The sequence below is a fragment of the Silene latifolia genome, chromosome X (assembly GCF_048544455.1).
Source record: "Silene latifolia isolate original U9 population chromosome X, ASM4854445v1, whole genome shotgun sequence".
NCBI classification, from domain to species: domain Eukaryota; kingdom Viridiplantae; phylum Streptophyta; class Magnoliopsida; order Caryophyllales; family Caryophyllaceae; genus Silene; species Silene latifolia.
Genome location: NC_133537.1, coordinates 131050104 through 131072213, shown reverse-complemented (window position 1 = coordinate 131072213; position 22110 = coordinate 131050104). Strand labels below are relative to the sequence as shown.

Genomic DNA, 22110 nt, shown 5'->3' with positions numbered 1-22110 from the left:
GTCAACAGTTGTTTCGTTGTCTCTACTAACAACATTGTATGATATCTTATCATGTCCTTTGTAGACGTATTTGTACAAATATTTGACAGCTTCAATTGTGGAACACACTTCCACATTTAAATGGCAGTCAAAAAGTGATAATAAATAAGGGTTATATGGTATAACCCATCTGTTATCCAAAGTTATTTTCCGAATAACCGGTCATTGTCCATCATCTCTTCTCCTGTATACTGGGTAACCTTCTGAATTATTTGTAGTTTCATCTGTAAAGCTCTTTGGGTAGTTGTATTTGCATCTTCCCATGGTGTTTTTATGGTTCATGCATGAACATTCACGGTTAAGTTCCCCGCATGGTCCATGCATCATATGTTTTAATACTGATGCATGAAGCGCTGCACAACTTGGAGGTGGTATTTCAGCAGAAACAAATTTATCATAGTCGGTAGTACCCTTCATCTTGTAAGCAGGTTTAAGTATAATCAAGAAATGCGCATGTGGTAGCCCTCTTTTTTGGAATTCAACAACATAGATAAATGCTGCAACTTCTCCAAACACCTGGTCTTCAGTGATCTTTTTCTTTAGAGCCAATAATTTTGCACGGAAAACCCTTGCTACTAAATCAGGCCGATTTTGGGAAAGTTCCCCAGGTGCAAGTCGCTCTTGAATTTCTGGCCAGTTTGCATTGCAGGTCATTGTGATAAACAGATCAGGTTTCCCATATTTTTGGACAAGAGCCATAGCATTAAGATAACGCTTTTTCATATCACAGGGCCCTCCAATATAAGTCGGCGGTAAAATTACCCGTCGACCTACATTTGCTACACAACATTCCCCAGCGTCTACGGTATCTAATATTCCTTGGTATAGTTCTGCTCGGATAGTATCCTGATTATTCCTGAAGAAGTCTAGCCTGGTATTCTCTATCTTCACATACATATCTACAACATATTGTTGGAAACAGCGACCAGCTCTTAGCATCATATTGCTTGGTCTATTTTGCAGCTTATAACAATAGTATTCCCTACAAGAAATTTGGCGGTCATCTTTGTCATGCATCTCCATTGTTCCTGCAAAAATAAGTGAAAATTACGTTTTTTTATATGTCAGAGCATCATTTAGCTAAGACCACTATTAACATAACCTAAACCCAATTCAATGACAGTAGAATGATCTGATTTTCTAGCTCTACAATTGACTGAAAACAGAAACGGGATATAATAATATACTCTTCTCACAGGCAAACATACCCAATGCTATCTTATAAAGAGTAGTAATAAAATTGAATAGATATATGTAGGATCACCATTTAGCTAAGACTACTATTGACATGACATAAACCCAATTGAATGACATTAGAATGATTTGATTCCCTAGGTATATTGATATACAGCTGTGTGTATACCATATTTTGAAGTTGTGTTATTTAGAATGACAGTGAGACAAACATACTCAATGATGTCTTATAAACAATAATAAAATTCACCAGAGGCGAAGCTGTTCATGATATATAATAATATAACAAAGAAATGATTATATAAGGGAAGTAAAAATACTAACCAATTTAAATTGAATTTAAAAAACTTTGCTTAAAAAACACTATGAAAAGCATAAGAGGATATCTAAGATCAGACACATACGGTTTTCCTCAACTTCTAAGAGTGCCTCAATGCTATCAACAGAGCTTGATAGTGCTGCAGTTTCAGCATTGTTGGCTGGAGTCAGGTGGCGTAATTTTTTTTTTTCAAACCCTGTCTCCAACCGCACTCACCAGATGGAAATAAGAGTGGGTATTGCAATGGATCATAACAACCATAGTAGTGCATGATCCGGTGCGAGGTGTTTGCTTTGCCTGACACTATAATATGTGGTCCATCAGTCAGGCTTGATGTAGAGTTTTCACACAAGATAACTGCAACATCGTCAGATGTGAGTGCATTATATACATTTTGATCTGCCCGAGGGTTTTTGTTTATCACGATTTGCATGTTTTCATCCACATGGACTTCTCTAAGTGATCGGAAAAACCGGGCATAAGGATTTGCTTCGGTAACTCGCATTAAGATATCAACGATATCTTGCCGTAATTCAGGAAAACAATTAGCCCGATTTTCAGCTTCGTGTTGGCCATCATAAAAATATAACTGTAAATACTTTGGTCTCCCATTATTAGGCACTAAATTTGGGATGTGATGGTAAATTTGCCCATGTAATTTGAAAACATAAATACCTTTATGAGTTTGTGCGTCAAAGTCTCCGCCAATTGAACTAAAGGCGAACAGATTATTGTACAGCCTTGCATATGTCTGGAAATGCAAGGCATCATCTGTGTTGCCAGTATATAATCTTATCAGCTCAGAGGGGTATTTATTATGAGGTAGCTCTATGGTGCCATTACCACAACAAAAATTTGCTGTTTCAAATCCAAGCTTGTGTGCACCACATTTTTGGCACTGTTGAACCTGAGGTAGTTTCAATGGAGAGGTTGGCAATGGTTGTCCTATTGTCGCAGCAGGTACTCCTTAAAGAATCCAGAAATAATGAGAATGTCAACAAAAAAGTAATCAATAAATTAATAAATTAAAAAGTCTGTAGGGAAAATAAATATTTATAGAAGAGGGCCCTAAATCCCCTAATATTAAAGCATATAAGAATGTTTTGATCTTACTTTCTGCCTGTGTAAGAGGTTGCCTTATCCGAGGCCTGCGAAGAGGTCTTCCAATAGTTGCGCCTAATCCACTGTACGAAAGACAATAAACTAAATAGCTAGACAGACTATTATGTAAAAAGGGCTTCATTTCTAAAAAATGTGAATACTGACCTTGACATGCCCACTTCATACTGTGTGTTAGCTTGTCTCACCCTTTTCAGTCGACCCATCCCTGGTGTTGTTGGATAGTACGGAAAAGTATCTGCAAATAATCATTGAACATGTTTTAGAATACATGTATTAAAATATTGAAGATGTTGTGTATAAATTAATTTAATTTAAAACATTTTACCCATCAAGGCAGATGACGCAATCCTTTGTATAAATGAAGTGGAGGTTAAAGAATGAAAGTTTGGCACTGTATAAGTACACAAAATACCCGTGAAGATAATTAGATCATGGTACAAGTATGTTAAAAATAGCAGATACTTAAATCAATCAAATAAAGGCAACAAACAATAACAAAAGAAGTTATGTAAGCAAATAATTTAGAGATGACATAGAACAAATGAAACTGAGAAACCAAGTTATGATGAGCATCATTGTTAGTTCATGACTTTATAGTGGTCCATGCAATTGAATGATAAACTTTAACCTACATAACAGATGGATAATAATAGTCAAATGGGATGGGTACTTTTGTTTTTCTTTACATTTTTCGTTTCATTGGAACTTCAATAATAGTAAGGAACCATATAACTATTTTGCATTTTAAAACATAAAACATAAAGAAATTAGCACACATGTGTATCCAAATTTTCATTTAATATATGATAAGAAAATTACATTAAGAACATTACAAGGATATCAAAAGAAGTCCTGCGACCATTAATGTTTCTAGAAGTAATACAGGGCATGACAAAAACTTACATTAGTTACGCCTAGGACAAAATAAAAAGCTAAAAAATACATTATACTACGACCACAACCTTATACTATGACCACAACTTGTAGTGAGGCTGTGCATTAAGTCATGTGCCTGTTAATGCTTCTAGAAGCAATTTGGGTCATGACAAAAAGTTACATTAGTTACGCCTAGTAGAAAATAAAAAGTTACAAAATACATGATACTACGACTACAACCTGTACCTAGGCTGTATATCTTAACAATATTCTAATATAAGCATAAGGAGTCTAGTTTTGTTTGGCCCGTTTGAACACTGTAGGGAGTTCCTCAGGGACCTTAAAAATTTTCCTTTGGCCATTTTGCATTTTGGTTTCAACAGATATTTGCATGGATGCTGTCTTGTAAGGCCTTTTTTTAGGTGGGACAGGAATAGAGATCATAGTAGGGATCTTAAAGCCTAAATCTTTCTCTCCCGAACAAATCTTCACAGGTAGCAAACTTGGAGTTGGAACCATAATCTCCATTCCTAAAAATCGCTCTTTCGCAGCCATGTAGCTTTCCATTTCAGGAGCACACAAGATAGCTGCGTATGCGGTTAGTTTAGGGTTATAATTTGCATCAATAATTTCCAAGTTGTAAATGGGTATGAGATAGTCAATGACTGTCTTTGCCAGGCTATTCACTGCATCCTCGATATGATCAAACAATACACTGAAAAACGTTTGACTGTCATAACTACCTTTGAGGGAGGTAAGGGTCATCCAAGCAGTATATTTAGAACGACCATGTGCAATAGTTTCAAGGTCAGAGCTCTGGATATGACATTTGCTGATAATCAACTGTAGTATACCAGTGAAGTCTACAATAACTTGTTCACTCCCAATAGGTGCACCCCTTCCTAGCTTCTCAAGTAGTGGACGCCCTACAATACCCCTACTAAGATTGAGTATCTCCTGCCGTTTTAACTTATAGAGACCAGCACACCGGTCAATTTCCCTACGTTTTGAAATAGAGATATCCTCAATCCAAATGTTAAACCTCACCATTAAGTCACGAACAGCAATTTGTGCAGCCTTCTGACAGGATTTATGTATAGTTAAAGATGGGCCACCTACATAAGTATATGCTTCTGGCCCAGAATCCGTGTAAACTAACACAACTGCACTGTTTGTTTGAACATCTATCAGCTTATATTTTGGGGTAGGGAAATGTAGATGTTTAGTTATCTGTAATAGCAGGCCTTGGAAGGGAATGACTATTTGTGTTCGTCGATCCAATCTACTTCCTAGAAAATCAGTCTTAACACCTGGAATTGGCGCCATTAACTGCATAACATAATCACCAAGTGTTTTAGAACAGCTTCCCCTAGCACAAATCTGTTTAGATGGTTATTTAGAATTTAAAACTAATATCTAATTCCTAAATGAGAAATGTAGTGTTCTCAGTAAAACAAGTAAAATTTATGTGATCTAAGTTACAATTTGTCTGCATGCACAAACACAAACAACAAAAACAGAATAACAACAAAATAAACATGCAAAACATCAACCGCAATTCCAGAAATGATTGCATGACAACATGAATGATAAAAAACAACATGCATGTATATCTACTAACCAAATACGCAAAACATGGTCTATAATTTGTCAAGTGCTTATAAATGAGAACTGTAGTGTACTCAGTAAAAACACTAAAATTTATTTGATCTAAGTTACAATTTGTCTGCATGCACAAACACAAACAACAAAAACAGAATAACAAGCAAATAAATACTCAAAACATGAAATTTGTCTGCATGCACAAACACAAACAACAAAAACAGAATAACAAGCAAATAAATACTCAAAACATGAAACACAACTGCATGACAACAGGAAAGATAAAAAACAACAAGGATGTATATCTACTAACCAAATACGCAAAACATGGTCTATAATTTGTCAAGAAAGTACCTTTGAACTCACAGTTGGCATTGTTTGTAGATACTGGTGTTCACCTTGAACAGTTAATAAACAATGTAAATGTTAGCTAACTTTGTTATTTTATAGGAAATTTAGAAATACGAAGGCACTTGACCAAAACATTGGTTATACACATGATAATATATATAGAAAAAGAGGGGGGCAAAGATTAGTGGGCTGTCTTGTGGGTGGGTGGGTGATGATCACTGTTCATGAAGTCATTTCACTGAGCATAAACCACCGTATATCAACCCAAAAACGAAAATATAAGTACATCGAACCTGAATTTGGTAGTGTTCACTATCAACTAACAAGTGATCTTAGGTAATGCGAATAAGTTTAACAAGCAATGTCTATGCGTTAAGAATAACCGATACTATTGCTGTATTCTTTTTAAAACAATGCTCACAAATTCTTTTTTACAAATTCTAAATGTTAAGCATGTTTTATGATGTAGAACAGGGGGCAAATTTGTATAAGCGAAATGGCAATTGTAAAATTAAATCAATCTTATTTACAATTTCACTCTGATAAGACCTTTGATAAATGAGATGGATGTCAATTATGCCAATTTATTTTCATTTTCAATTCTGTTCATTGTGACACATTTTTAGATACGACAATTGGCAACCATTTTTAATAAGACGCGTCAAATTTACAATACAAACAACACTAACAACACTGGAAATATTGACAAATGACAACCCCTATACATTGGAATTTAGCTAAAAAACACCTAAGATTCTCAAACATTATACAACCACCCAAAAATGACCGGGGACCGCGTAACACTCATATACAAACATACAGTTCTGTTCCGACACGTGGAATTGAAATTGACAGTCATTCCCACTATAAATAAACTGTTAAGTCCCCATGATTTTGAAAACATACTCCTGTATGCACATTTTACACCATTTTTCCAGCTTTCTTTTTAGTTGAATTACAAGTAAATTTTCATCTTCAAAAATGGCTGCAAATGCCTTTATAGTCAGAAGCTTCCAACTGAAAATTGATACAATAGTGCAGGAAGCCCCTAAACTATTTAGGCGCCTAAATATCATCATGGCACCAAACGCAATATGGAACCTATTGAATAATGAAAATCCCACCCTAGGAAGGCTAAGACATCTTATTGTTGGAGATAGAAGCCAAATTTCACCAGCAATAACAACTGATTTTGTTTCAGATGGTAAGGAACACTTTCTTGAGAATAATTTTTTACTAAATATGTTGTATACTAAGCAGATATGCATTTCTAATTTGTCTTCATGAGTTTTTGCAGAAGCTGTGAACAGAAAACGACAGGAATTAAATATCCTGAACAATGAAGTTATCATACTCTTTCAAAGGCTTCAAACAGTCCTAAACTGGATCGTGGTTATTGACCTCTGTTGTCAAGGAGGGCAGATTATCATACGCCCAGAAAATGAACGTGACGCAATCAGAATGATTGAAATTTATACTGATCATGTTGAGGCAGTAATTGATGAAAGACGAAGGGAAGAAAGACGAAGAGAAATTGAACCATCTTCTTCTTCTGATGATAGCGGTAACCTACAGCTTTGGTAATCAAAAGTTCTTATGCTACATCAGGGAAGAAGTACTGTATGAACCTAATGAACACTACGTTTAGTTATCAACTGTAGGTGGGAAGATGCAATAGGCATCCCACTTATGAATGTAATAAACCAAATTCCGTAAGCAAGAATAAGGTTCATTATCGTCACAAAAAGCACTTGTGTTTGCTTATTGTCTTTAAAATTTCAAACTACGAAATAGAGAAGACCTAAATTGATACCTTGGTTAGTTAATACTTCATAAACCGTTTTCAATTTCACCAGCCACTGAAATAATGCAGAGGAAGTAAGGTAAGATGGCTGATAGTGTCTAAACCAAGTAACCCAATTTTCCTCGTTGCCTGATCAAGAGAACCTGCAAGTTTAGCATTCTTATCAAATTCAAGTATCCTAAATTTTTATTATGTGATTTCAACTTAATACTGTAAGCAAACAGCAAAGACTCAATGAAGCCATTGAAAAGACTTGAAATATAAAACAAAATTTCTTAAGAATGAGATTCATTATGTTTTAGGATAATAGTAACAATGAAATATAAAACAAAATTTCTAATGATGAACGCATCAAACATTTTCTTGTTTATGTATGTTCATCGTATCAACATTTCTTGATTATACAACGTTCATTTTCTGGTCAGAGGTTTTATAAAGAGGTAAGAAAGCTCATTCATTTATAGAAGCTAATGTTTGTAACCGTGTTTATGTGAGCATAATTAATTAAAAACAACTGTTTTTATTTTCTCCTTTTGTTTCCTTCAATTGGAGTTAACATGCCCGCTCTCTAAGAAGCTCCGCGCCCCGAGACTCACTTGAAAAGACGTTAAAAGTGATACTTGCCGTGACTGAATAAGCAGCGGTTGGAACGCATGCTGCGGAAAATTTCATTCTGAGATTTAAGTATGATCATAAAATCGTTTTCTTAGGATGTGACTTTTCCTTCCGTCTAATGCTGATAAAAGTCAAATTACAGGAAGGAGGGGTAAGGGGGTTGAAATTAAGGACTACACTTGTGGTTTATGGTAAAAACATGGTGTTCAAGACATATGAACCTGATGAAATGGTCAGTACTTGCCATTTCGCAGTACAAAGAGGAGCTTGCCTTCCCTCTTCGCAGTAAGCCAACTTCCATAGCATGACTCCAAGCTATAAACGACAACATCAACACCTATTAAATTCAAAAAAACAATAATCACTAAGAGAAAACACTTCCAGGAAACATATATACAAATGACCCAAACAAAGCACAGTTAAATCGGGTATGCATATGCCACGACAAAGAACATCTCAATGTGTAATGACTGTTTGAATTAATATGCAGACACTTTGATTGACTATTTGATGAAAAAGAAATATTTTCGAGACAAATTAACTCTCTTACCAGGGGCAATTGTATCTCCTCATTCAGGTAAGCCTTGATCAACTACCACCTACAAGATGCCTTCTTGGCCTTGATCTGCAAAATGAGAAACACACAGTTCATAATATGAATCTTAAAGATCATAGATCGAGCAACGACGTTAGCGATTTGTTATCAACTACCACCTACAGTGCCGTGTAGAAACATTGAATGAAATAATTAACTCGATAAGACCAGACCGTCTCATGGTAGGACACGGATTTTTCTAAGGCCTTGGAGAAAGTTTTCAATTGGAAGCCATACAAGTTAACCGGAAACCTTGAATGTCCAGCCCGTCTAACTGGTATAAGCTTAAGAAAGTCGATATATGTAGAGGGTAAACATTTATGACAGCTGACCTGCTTTGATCACTGCACATTAACACGACATATATATTTATCCGTGGCCTTGAAAATCCCTAAGAACGCGGCCGTCTACTCTTCTAAGTCATCTGAGGTAAGGGTTAGGAATACAAATGGTCCAAGGCCACCTTCGACATTTGCTCCCTTCCTGCTGCACAGAATCTGTGGGTCAGTCCATGTTGGGTCCAACTCCTCTACCTTTTTGAACTCGGTTACCTTGAATGACACTTCAACATCTGCTTACAAATAAAAACGGAAATGTAAGAGCGCATTAACCTAGATTAATTACGCACCAATGATGTCTGATGGTAGAAAAGAAAGAAGGAAATGTAGTACTTCAATACTCCAAAATAAAGCAAAATAAAGCAAGAACACAAGAATTCCACCAAGCGGCACTTCAGTTACTTTGTGAACATTGTTGGTTATTTATTGTTAATTGATTGACGGTTCATGTAATTAGACGACCAGAAATAATTTTTTGACTAAGACTTTGATCTTATATTATTGCTATTGATCAGATTGCCAAATGCACCTGAAACGGAGATCTTCACTCTATGTGGCAAAAGCATATGTATATAAAGTAACCCCTTCAACTGACTACAATATCCATTTCAGATAGATATATCAGCTAATATGGGATCTCAAGATATCAAGATAGTTCTTTGGGTTTGCGTCCATAATACTTACCAAGTGACCATATAACTGATTTTTAGCAATATGGTACATTTGCCAGGAGCTCAGGGCACATGTAATTAGGTAAACAAATGATTGAAAGGACATATTTTTTATCATTTTGTTCAATAAGCCTCATCTGTCTTCTCTCTGAGATAGATTTTGAGCCGTGGAGCTCATTGACTGAAATATAGGGGGTAGATAAGGACCGGTACCTTGAACCTTACTCCCTGCTTTGCCAATCCAATAAGCAAGGTACAAAAAGTAAAATGCGGATTTTCTCACTCCATACGGGTTTGGGATTATATTGTCCAAGTAAAGTGCCAAGACAAACCAAAGAATGAATGATTCAACAAACCATATGAAGATGTCGTTTTGCAGTTACAAATACAATAATTAAGCATCATTGATGTAATAGAATACGGGAGTATTCAGAGTATGATTCGTAAAAGAGAAAGAGTCTAAGGAATATTTAGATAGCAAATGAAGTCCATTTCTAACAGATTAAGGGGACTGTATTCATACCATTGTAACTATACAATCATCGTCATTCAGAGAACATTTGGTCCTACCACTCCAGCTGATACCAGGGTCTCGATGTGTTGCAGTCGCATATGTGAGCATCTTTAAAGCTTTGGCCAGCAAATTTGGAGGGAAGAAGAGCCATATGATCATGTACCCTTTAGCGAACCTATCACTGTACGGAAATCCAAATTGTGTCACAACCTGCATAAGCGGGGTTAATGTCAATGATGTGAAACGCAATACCTGTAATGGCAGTGTGCTAGTGTTCTCTTTTCTCTTATCGCTTTTTTTTACATTTAATTAATTTGACTGTGGTTAATGGGTTTGTCTCATATGTAAGAATCTCTCATAATGTGTAATTCTCCGGATTTATCAAAAGTGAGCAATCGAGTTAATCATATGTGGGATTAACCACCCACCTTCTCAATGCGAGCTTGCCTGCCATCAGCTCATCAAGCTTGACCTCCTTCACCAGCATATCTCTTTGGCCGACCTGTGCACAAAACGAACAAATAGCTAAATAAATAATATCATTTGATAATAATAACATTATGACCAAACCTAAATTAGTGTTATTCAACCTAGCTAACACAAAGTTTTGAGCTACAGATTAGGTGCTCACAAAGTTGAGATCATAGTTCTTTGCTGAGAGGAAAGGCACAAGTATGAACCAAAACACCATATCAATGAGCATCACGGCTCCTGCATTCATCTGTTTGAGAAAGCACATCAATCAATTTTCGTCGTCAAACAAATGATATACATAAAAGGATAAAACATCATGTAACTTCAGCTCCCTTGTTTCCGAAACAGAGTAATTTACCTGATAAATTATTTGGCGGATATAGCCCCAAACCCCGGCAGATAATCGAGAGCCTTTTAGTTAATTTCATTAATCTAACCCTTATGGTCTTCCGTCGCACCATTTATAATAGCCACATACATATGTTGACAACAGCTTATTGCACACTGAATTGACATCTGCTTGGTATTGTATCCTCCAATTATAAAATCACAAAAACTGCATCAGGCTGTACGCGTTGTTACTCTGACTCAACTGGGAGTTGACTCCATCCTGATAGAAGATAAATGAGTATTAGATGATAACTTATTAATTGATTAACTGTATGATGATACAAGTTAATTAATTCCTTAAAATTGAACAAATGATTTTGTGAGTGATAATACGTATCTTATTGTAATTTGATTAAATAAGATTCGTGTTAAGTAATTAAATTGTTTTATTAATTAAGGTTTATTTATTTTTTATGAAACAATTAAAATAAGAATGAATTTGTTATTATAAATACAAGTAGTTGTGATTTATAATTATATGACCCATTTTAAGTAATGGTAATTGTGAATTACTAGTTAATTTTTGTATGTGATTTATTTTGTTTATATAGTGATTTTTATTTTGTTAAAAATGCATTATTTAAAAGACATGTCTAGTAACATGTTCAATTTGTCACACAATATAATTTAACAAATTGACAAAGTTAAAATGGATCCATTTTACATATGTAAACCGTGTAAATGGAAGAGGATGGATTATTTGTGCCTTAATTAGTTTAATTAGTGGGTAACATGATAATTACCTACTAATAGGGTTGCATACCTATTGTTCTTGTGAAGAGGAACATCAAAAGCTATTGGGCACTCTTCCCCCTCCATCCACCCGTCCACTCTAGAGAAAAAGAGGAAGTTTTTCTCTTCTTATTTTACACTAATTCATTCAAATTATTTCATTGACTTGAATACATCTTATCTCACTAGGTTTTGTTGTTGAAAAAAAATTAAAAACTCACATAAATCTTTAATATTATTCTCTTAATACTAGAAGTAATATACATATAATATTAGTAATTTTAAGGGGACAAATATTAATTCTAGTAATCAAATTAATATTTGTATTAAGAAGGATTTCCTTGGTACAATCCTTGAGGAGAGATTCCATAATTGAATCTTGTTCATCCATTTGGAAAGCTCAAAAACTAAGTAAGGAAGGAGACCTTACTAGTGCCCTAATAGCCGAAAATACATTTGTAAGGAACAGTTTTTCTTCACTCTTGTATTTTGTTTTGCATGCATAATATCTAGAATTAATTTTATGACTAAATTAATTTATCACATATTCAATATGTAAACTTATGAGATTGATGAATCACAACACTTGCATGAATACAAGGACGTATTTGCATGGTCCTATAAAGAAATGCCTGGGATCGACAGAGAGATTGAAGAGCACAGGATACCTGTAGACCTCAGATATTTGAGCTGTTGGGTACTCTATCAAGTAGGACTTACTCTGTCGAGTAAGTCTTGGTTGCGTTCTGAACAGTATTCTGCTTCGTAGTTACTCGATTGAGTACGGGCAACTCGATCGAGTAGTGGGTACTCGATCGAGTACATTAGTTACTCGACCGAGTAAGTCAGGTTTTACGGTTTTTCGGCCGGGTTTGATAGTAATGCGTGAAGAGCTATATAAAGTGATTTTGACAGTTTTATTTTTACTTTTACTTTAATTCTCTAAACTTTTTACAAAAGAAAAACGACGACGTTGTTCCTCTTCACTCTTTTCTATCAAATCAAGGGTTAAGGTTGTCGGATTTCGGAGTTCATCATACCTTTGTGATCCTTGTCCTGTAGGTAAGATCTTTATACTGTTTTTATGTCAAATAGTTAAAGTTGGTTAAACCCTAATTGGGTGATTGGGAGTTTTTGGGGAGTATTATGTGATAGATTTGTGATTATGTGATTATTGATTATAGAAGGTGATTTCGTAGAAGAATTTTTTGATCCGCTGCGTTTGGTTGATTGTGGTGATTCCGTTTCAGGTAGGGTTTCCCTACTAAGTTGATTGTGTAAATATTAAAAGTTGGCATGGTTGTTTGATTGACATAATTGTTGTTATCATACCTTGGAATTGGCATGTTTTATTGGTATAGTGGATTGGTTGTTGTTTGTTTGTGGTTCGCGAGGTGCGCCTTTGGCTGTGTGGAGTCACTTGTGGGAGTGGCTTCACGCCCTTGATTTGCCCCATGTGGTTCCCGTCGCAAGGGGGATGTGCACATTAATGGACATGGGTTATTTGCTCTATGGTTTTGAGCGGGGCTTAGGTGGTACAACTGCGGACCTCACTGGCGGTGTGGAATAGCTGTTGTGATGGATATTCTGGCAGGGCTACACACTGTAGTGTGTAGTTAGATGATTGGTGATGAGACGGAGTTGGAGGAATGTGATTGTGTAATTGACTATTTTTATTGGCTTATTTTGTTTATGCAGTAACTGACCCCGTTTAAATGTTTTGAAAACTGTGGTGATCCATTCGGGGATGGTGAGCAGTTGATTAGCAGGTATTTCTTAGATATGTGCGGGATCTAGCTGGGGATGGACTCATCACATATCAGAGTCTTAGTCTTCCGCTGTGTTTTGTTAAGACAGTTTTACCTAGTTGGTTTGCAGTTTTGACAATAGTTGTATTTTACACTTCAGTTTTGAGTATGATGTACGCGCATTAAACTTTTATTACTTAAAGTACATTTCTTTATGGTCTACTTTGATTACTATATCGGGTAACCGAGATGGCAGCATCTCCATGTGCTAAGGTTGTCTTGGTAAGGCACCATGGTGTATGGGGGTGTTACAATACCCATCAAGCCCGGAGCTAAACCCGCGAAATCAAAATGGCTGAAGAAGACATGCACAAAGCTGTATTCACTCCACAGTGGGGTACATATTGCTACACTGTCATGCCCGTCGGCCTAATCAACGCCAGAGCAACCTATCAAAGAATCGCCACCACTCTCCTACACGACATGATGCACAAGGAAGTGGAGGTATACGTCGATGACATGATCGTGAAGTCGAAAGAGCGAGACGGCCACATCAACGCCCTTCGAAAGTTCTTAGCTCGCCTTCGAAAGTACAATATGAGACTAAATCCTCAAAAGTGTGCATTTGGGGTCACCTCCGGAAAACTCTTGGGAAACATCGTCAACAAAAGAGGCATCGAAATCGATCCCACCAAAATCACAGCTCTCCAACAAATGCCTCGGCCTAAGAACGAGAAGCAGATTCGGGGATTTCTCGGTCAAGTCCAATACATCAGCCGCTTCATAGCCAAACTCGCTATGATGCGAACCTATCTTCAAGAAGCTCCGCGCCACCAATCACACCGATTGGGACGATGACTGCCAGAAATCCATCGACAGGATAAAGGAAATTGATGTGATCAATATTTAAGCATATTTAGTCCCCGAATTAGCCTCGTTCCTATGCTTTTTAGTGCATATTTGGGTCATTTACTATCTTTAGTCTTTTGTTTTGCATATTCTTTGAGGTTTTGTTTCCTTGGTAGGAGAGGAGTGCAAACCTTGCATTTTCATGGCAAAATAGAGCTAAATTGATCGAATATAATGACCAAGCATCAAAGAGAAGACAAGACTAGAAGGCCTTTGTACATAATGTAGTAAATGGGCAATGATGAAGAAGATCCTTGCATCCCGACAAAATCCCGGAGGATTGTTGGAAGAAGAAAAGAAGAAAAGAAGAAATAGAAGCTGAGCTAAGATCCGCTCGTCTCACCCATCGGGACGCCCGTCCAGAAGCTTGCCAGGCCGCTCGTCCTTATTGCCACGCTGCTAGTCCAGAAGCTCCCCAATCCGCCCGTCCCGACCCTTGGACGCTCGGATTGTCTTCCAGAAAAACACGTCCTCTTCTTTCTTCATTCGAGATGCGCATATTTTTGGAAGACTAGCTAAAAGGAGACCCGCATCTTTTCTTGAGAGGAGCGATTCCTCAAGGACTTAATCGTCATTTAAGCCCTTAGTAACCCTAATTTGTGCACCTAATCCCCAAAATAAATACCCCATTAGTCTAATTAGATTATCATGTTCTTCTTATCAATCTTTAGTGTAGTTTATATTATTCTAATCTCTCTTTAATCTTGTAATCAACTTCTAATCAAGTTTTAATACAAATCTCATTTCCTGAATTTCTCTAGTGTTCATCTTTTATTTTGGGTAATTAAAGATTATTTGGGTTTATTGGGAGATTGACAACCTTCCATCAATCATCAAGTACTTCTATTATTCTTTGCATTATTATTTTGGAATCATCATTAGTTATAATTCTCTTAATCCCTTTTTAATTATTGTTAATCACCTTCATTTGTTCATCATGTTTTGCTTTGTTAATATGATTGACAACCTTGTTAACATGTTAAACTTGATAATGAGTGAGTAGTTTCCTTAACTAGGATTAATGGGTAATTAGGGGAAACCAACATGGGGAATGATTCATGCTTAATTTAATATGTTTTCATAATTTATTTGCTTGTTTGTTGTGATCTTAACTTATGCACATGTTATGTTTGATGAAATGCGAGCCTATGAATCCTTGTATTTTTTACCCATCACTTACCTTTTCAATGAGACTTGTAAGACATAAACCAACTCGAGTCTCATTCGACCATGCATATAGTTGAGTAGGGAGGATTAAGTCGACTTGTAGGTGTTGTACAATCTAATCGATTCGGCTCCGGGACCCAAACCTTCCTAGGATTGTAAGATATAAACCAACTCGATCCTATCACAACAATAATTGCTTGCATATAATTTGAGAATATGTTTGTATGATTAATTCCCATGAATCTCCTATGAACCCATGACACCCTAGTGCTTTTAATCAATTGTTTACATCTCATTTTTTGTCATCTTGCTTGTTTACTTTTATTGTTATTTAGTTTAGTGATCTTCTTATCTCAACCCAAATTGTGACACCCCTAGACACCACTACCTGCAATCGAAAATCCTACATCAATACCCGTCCCTTGGGATCCGACCTTTACTTACCTCTTTACTAGTAGAAGAGTTGTTTGCGAAGTTATAAATATTGTTTTGGTTTAGGTGCTCCTAACGACAAGTAACCGAAATCTAAGCTAAGAAAGCGACCGACCAAAAATGGCGCCGTTGCCGGGGACGGTGTTAACTTGATTTGATTTTCTTTGATTGTTATTAGTTGTGTCTTTCTTTGCCTTGGGGAAGTAAAACTCCTCAAGGTTTGTTCTAATTGTTTTCGAGTTGTTCGATATTTTGCAAGATGGATATTATAGATTGTTTTGTTGAGGACCACTTGAGCATACCTTTCTTCAAAGACCCTATACAAGCATTGGAAGCCTTGGAAGCAAGTGAGGCCAAAAATATGCATTGGGAGTTGGAGGTAGATCTTCTTCAGGCCGCTGTAGCTAACAAAGAACTTACACATGAGCAATCCGAATTAGTACATAACATCCTTGTGGAAGCATATCAACCTATGGAATAAGAGCAAGCAATCATAGAAGACATCATACAAACCGAAGAGCAAGAAGAATTTGTCATGGAATTTGAGTATGATGAGATTAGTGAGCTTGAAGAACAAGTTGAGTATGCTATGAGAATGGAGTGTCTAATGGAAATGGAGCAAGTTCTCAATGAACCTTCAATGGAGGAAAGTGAGGTACAAGCCCCAACTTTAAAACCCCTTCCCCCAAATTTGAAATATGCTTATCTTGATGAATCTAAGACCAAACCCGTGATTGTTAATGATAAACTTGATGGAAACCAATTGGGAAAATTGTTTGATGTGTTGAAACAACATGAAAAGGCTATAGGTTATAGTCTAGATGACCTTAAGGGGATAAGTCCCAACTTTTTTATGCATAGAATTCATCTAGAGGAGGACCATAGACCTACCATCCAATCTCAAAGGAGATTAAACCCCCACATGCAAGAAGTTGTTAAAGGAGAGGTTATGAAATTACTTGATGCGGGAATCATATATCCCATATCGGATTCTTTGTGGGTTAGCCTCGCTCAGGTGGTACCTAAGAAAGGAGGTACCACGGTAGTGACAAATGAAAAGAATGAGCTAATACCCACAAGGAAGATCACCGGTTGCCGTATGTGTATTGACTATCGAAAATTGAATTCCGCAACAAGAAAAGATCATTTCCCCTACCATTCATTGACCAAATGCTTGAGAGGCTAGCCTCCAACAAGTTATTTTGCTACCTTGACGGGTATTCAGGATTCTTTCAAATCCCTATACACCCGGATGACCAACACAAGACCACCTTCACATGCCCTTATGGTACTTTTGCATATAGGAGGATGCCTTTTGGCTTGTGTAATGCCCCCGCTACTTTTCAAAGATGCATGATGAGGGTCTTCTTCGACTACCTAGAGACCATAATGGAAGTTTTTATGGATGATTTTAGCATTTATGGAAAAGACTTTGACTAATGCTTGCATAATCTTTCTCTTGTATTGCAAAAATGTGAAGATGTTAGTCTCGTTTTAAATTGGGAAAAGTGTCACTTCATGGTCAATGAAGGAATTGTTTTGGGTCATTTAATCTCGAAAAAGGGCATCGAGGTTGATAAAGCTAAGGTTGAGGTGATAGAGAAACTCCCACCTCCCATGAATGTTAGAAGGCTGAGAAGTTTTCTCGGTCACGCGGGTTTCTATCGCCGTTTCATAAAAGATTTCTCAAAAATCGCGAAACCCCTCACTCAACTCTTACTTAAAGATGCCCAATTCCATTTCACTAATGAGTGTGTTGAAACCTTTAATAGAATCAAGGAAGCACTAATCTCGGCACCGATCATTCAACCACCAAATTGGGAACTACCTTTCGAGATTATGTGTGATGCTAGTAACTACGCCGTTGGAGCGGTTCCCAAGTGAACTATGATACCACCGAGAAAGAGCTTCTTGCCATTGTCTACGCTTTGGACAAATTCCATTCCTACTTACTTGGATCCAAAGTGATTGTCTTTTCGGATCACCGTGTGTAGATACCTCATTTCTGCACCTCCCGCAAACCACCCGGTGATGATTGGGCCGCATGTTTGGTACGCGGAATGATTTGTTACAGTTCGTAAGTTTATCGTCAAGTGATCGCTCAAACATTTATGTGTACCTCTTAATTGTCATATACGTGCCGATACGGTCGTTTTGGCAGTAATTAGAGTACATTTGGAGTCCGGGCCTAAAACCGTCTTCATTTTCTGATAACCGTTAAAAACCGAGTCATAATGTTCTGGAATGTTCCGGATATTTCTATTCCATATTTTATAAATCTTTTAGTCTTTGGTAAACAATTTCCCGTAATATTCACACGAAATATTAAGGAAAACCAAATTATTCCGTTATTCCATAAACCAAACACGGAAATCTTTCTTCCGCAGGAGGAAACCACTTGGGAAAGGACGCAGCAGGTGCTGCGCCTCTTCCAAGAGACGCAGTGCCTGCTGCGCCTCTTCCCAAGTCCTTTTTTGCGTATTTTTCGTATCTTTTTCATATATTTTCGAGATTCACTTCCAAAGTTTCTCCGAAAACCCTATTCCTCCATGTGATTAGTATAAATAGAGACCTTCGGTCTCACATATTTCTCACGCGAGTGTCCGCCCTTCTCTTCTCCCTTTGCATTCTAGACCACGTTCTTACTTTTTGGCGTCTACGTGCTTGAACTTTCGACCACGTAAGCTCGGATCTTTCTGAGTACCAGCCTCATTTTGCATGACCGACCAATTTGACCAACTCCACCATAATCAACTTTAATCAATCTTAATCGTTTTCCTCTTACGAGGTCACTTTCGTTACATTCGAGTCGAGCATCACTAATCGTAAACTTAGTTCATCTCATTTCGTCAAACATGTAAGTCCGAGGGCGTAAATCTCTCTTTTATTTATTGTTCTTTATTTTTGTAATCATATTGTAAGGTTTATGTCGAAAATACAATTAAAACCGATTTCTAAAACCCTTTGTTTAAATCCCTTTTTACGGATTAACAGGAGGCAGACGTTGAGAAGGAACGCAACAACTGCTGCACCTCTTGGAAAGGACACAGCACTTGCTGCGCCTCTTCCTCAGGTTGCCGCAGCTCCTGCTTCTCTTCTTCTTCCTTCGTCTTCTGTTGGTTTCATCTCTTGTTTTCTCTCGTCTTTGTTTGTTCTTATTTCGTTCACATGATAGTTAACAATATTGTTCATCATCTTTAACATATAATTCATCATTACCACATATAATCCGTCATAAATTCCTGACTTAAATCCCTTATAACCAATATTCGCGGGTTTTCGTCATTAAAGTCAAACCGGGTTGTAGAAATTCGATTCATTCATGTTGTGTTTCTGGAATTCGACCTTTGATATATTTCCATCCGTTTATTATCATGTTCATCATTAATTCATCATATTTAACATAATTAATTAGTTAGTTCCTCAATTTGCTCATTAATCTCATTAATCATGTAATTCATTCGTTCTAGTTAGTTTCATCCATGTTTATCGCTTTTATGACCATTAATCATATGTAAATAACCTGCTAATCACTTCCATCCGAGTAAATAATATTAATCAAGCCTTAAATTAACCAACGAACATTAACGACTTGCAATTCCGGCTTCACAGCCAGAACTAAGCCAGGGAACAGACGCAGCGACTGCTGCGCCTCTTCCAGAGGGCGCAGCTCTGCTGCTTTGTTCTGGCCGATTTACCTCTGAACTCCCGTTTTGCCTTGACCTAGTTTTAGCTTACGTATTAATTAACTATTACTCGTATTATCACCCTTAATTCATGTTCGTTAATTTGTTTATTTATTCTTTTTCTCAAATTATCTGTTTTAAAAGTATTTTCGACATAAATCATTAACTCAATTGTAAATTTCTTTATTGTATTATTATTGTATTCCTTGTATTGTATCACTTGTATGCCTTCACATGTAATCGATCCTAAATCTCAACTTTGACTCAAATGCATGTTAAATTAATTGTTCACCGACTTAGTCTAATTCTTCACATGCTAGGATTAATCTAATGGATGTTGCATTGCATGCATATAATCGACAATATATCGAGTATAAATAATTTCGCTAATCATTAGTAGAGGCCACTATCGAGGCGGGCGGGATTAGGTGTTCGATCAAAAGAGCTTCCTAATACGTACCCTCACCCCTTACTCCAGATCTTTGTGAACATCCGTGTTCATTGGCATCCACGAGAGTCATTCTAGACATAGAATGCTAAGGGTAACGAGTTCTTGGTGTTCATGTCACGACTTTGTATCTTGACATGGCACGAGGTATTCGAACAGTTTCCAATTTTCCACAATAAATTGGTGGCGACTCCACAAATGCAAACGCTTGTTTCCCAAGCACCCCCGTGGGCCCGTGTCCACAGTTTGGCGACTCCGCTGAGGATAATACATTTACGTGTAGCCAAAAGGGTGAAACTTGAACAAGGTTAGGGAATAGTTTGTACAAGACAATTGTCGGTTTTCATAACTCGGTCTTCCTAGATCGTTTATTCGGCCTTCCTAGGCCCAACCCAACCCATTCGACCAATCGTCCCGTCTAAACGGTCCTAATTCATATTTGGGCCTAAGGATGGATAGCGACTGGCGTCATCCATACCATGGTACTTACTCTTGTTTGTATCAAGGACTTTCACTACTTGAGGAAATGGACTAGGAATCGGCCTTAATCTTGTTTGGTACGAGCCTCTCGACAGACTTCGGGTTTGATTGTTCGGTATGGCAACCCACCCTTTAAACCAAAATCCATTTAAATGCACTCAGCATCCCGTTATAATGCTTGTATATTGTTTGTACCATACGTGATCACCTTTTTCTAAAGCAAACCATGACGATTTTTGTAAAAGCAAAATCCTTCTTTAAAATGTAAAATTTCGAAAAATTGGGCCTAACATTAGCGCAAAATAAGCCAAAACTCTGTCCAATTGTCAAGTCAAAATTCGGGCCTCAAAACCCATTTCAAAACCTCACTTCGAGTCCACTCCTACAACTACACTAAAGTTGACTAGGACCAACATTTTTCAAACTTTATCATTTCCCCAAAACTCACTTGACACAAGTGGCACACTCCCACTTCACGAGTCAAAACATTTCTTTTCGAGTAGGTGTGCTAGAGTGGTCGATCGTGTTTTGATTCGTCGTCGATCTCTTATCCAGTTTCCAAGTTGCCTGAAACAAGCGACGCGAACTTCAACCAACTCCAGAATGGTAATGATCAAATCCTAGCCGCGCTAGCTCGTATCCAAGTTACTCAAGACTAAGTGTATGATCGCCTTGACACCATTGAGGGCCGAATATATGCTGTGGAAACGAGGATGCCTCCTCGAGAAAGTGAGATCGCCGATGACTTCGTGAACGATTTCGGGGACGAAAACCCTCCCATGGGTATAACTGCAGCCGAGAAACGACTCCAATACTTGGAGGAACAATTGATGTATCTCAAAGGGGATGACATTTATAGAGAAAATAATCGCAAATATGAGTCTGTGAGTTTCAAGTTGCCAACCAACTTCAACATGACGGATATCCCGAAATTCAAGGGGCATGAAAACCCTTTGAACCATATCCGTGCCTTTAAGGATTACATGTCTATCAAAGGCATTAAACCCGAGATGTTCTTAAGGATCTTTCCTTCATCTCTTGACACCATCCCAAAACAGTGGTTCTATTCGCTAGAACATAAGAAAATCACTACTTGGGACGATGCCGCAATCGAGTTTGCTAAACAATATACGGATAATGCTGAAATCCAAGTCAACATGTGCACTTTAGAGGTTCTTACCCAAAATGACAAAGAAAGTTTCACCGATTTCCTAAGTCGGTGGAGGAAGACTAGTACTCAACTTGTTGAACGTCCAGATGAGGCTACCCTTGGGGAGAAATTCGTGGACAACCTAAAGCCCATCTACACAAATCATTTGAGGTATCAAAACATCAAGACTTTCAAAGATTTGACCGTACTAGGGACAAGGATCGAAGATGACATTCGTAAAGGGCTCTTGTCCAAAACGATAGGTCGTGGATATCAAGGCTCAACAGGTCGTTCTTACGGCTCTACTAACAAGACTGATGAAGTTAACCTCCTTCAGCCATCTAAGAAGAGTACCCCTCCAAGGAAATTCACAAATCTAGGGGACACGTATTCCAACGCTCTGAAAAGATTGATGAAACTTGGGAAACTTCAACCCATAGACCCTACACCCGAA

General features: G+C 37.4%; 2 protein-coding genes across 7 annotated transcripts; one reads left to right on the top strand and one right to left on the bottom strand.

Annotated features, from left to right (window-relative positions):
* Positions 1-201: 201 nt before the first annotated feature.
* Positions 202-11118, bottom strand: LOC141623611 (uncharacterized). 6 transcript variants are annotated; one of them, XM_074439719.1, is made up of 14 exons: positions 10873-11118; positions 10672-10761; positions 10469-10542; positions 10050-10250; positions 8850-9088; positions 8473-8547; positions 8144-8259; positions 7317-7450; positions 5507-5550; positions 3000-3065; positions 2819-2909; positions 2666-2736; positions 2228-2518; positions 202-1067 (listed from the first exon to the last, which is right to left on the bottom strand). In XM_074439719.1, exons 10-14 carry the CDS (start codon positions 3001-3003, stop codon positions 202-204), a joined length of 1323 nt encoding a protein of 440 aa, XP_074295820.1. In that variant the 5' UTR covers positions 3004-3065; positions 5507-5550; positions 7317-7450; positions 8144-8259; positions 8473-8547; positions 8850-9088; positions 10050-10250; positions 10469-10542; positions 10672-10761; positions 10873-11118. The 6 variants fall into 6 exon arrangements, with proteins under 6 accessions (XP_074295820.1, XP_074295821.1, XP_074295822.1 ...); XM_074439720.1 differs by having other exon boundaries at positions 8167-8259; XM_074439721.1 differs by having other exon boundaries at positions 8144-8237.
* Positions 6424-7324, top strand: LOC141623612 (uncharacterized). Its single transcript, XM_074439725.1, has 2 exons — positions 6424-6707; positions 6801-7324. Exons 1-2 carry the CDS (start codon positions 6485-6487, stop codon positions 7085-7087), a joined length of 510 nt encoding a protein of 169 aa, XP_074295826.1. The 5' UTR covers positions 6424-6484; the 3' UTR covers positions 7088-7324.
* Positions 11119-22110: the final 10992 nt, after the last annotated feature.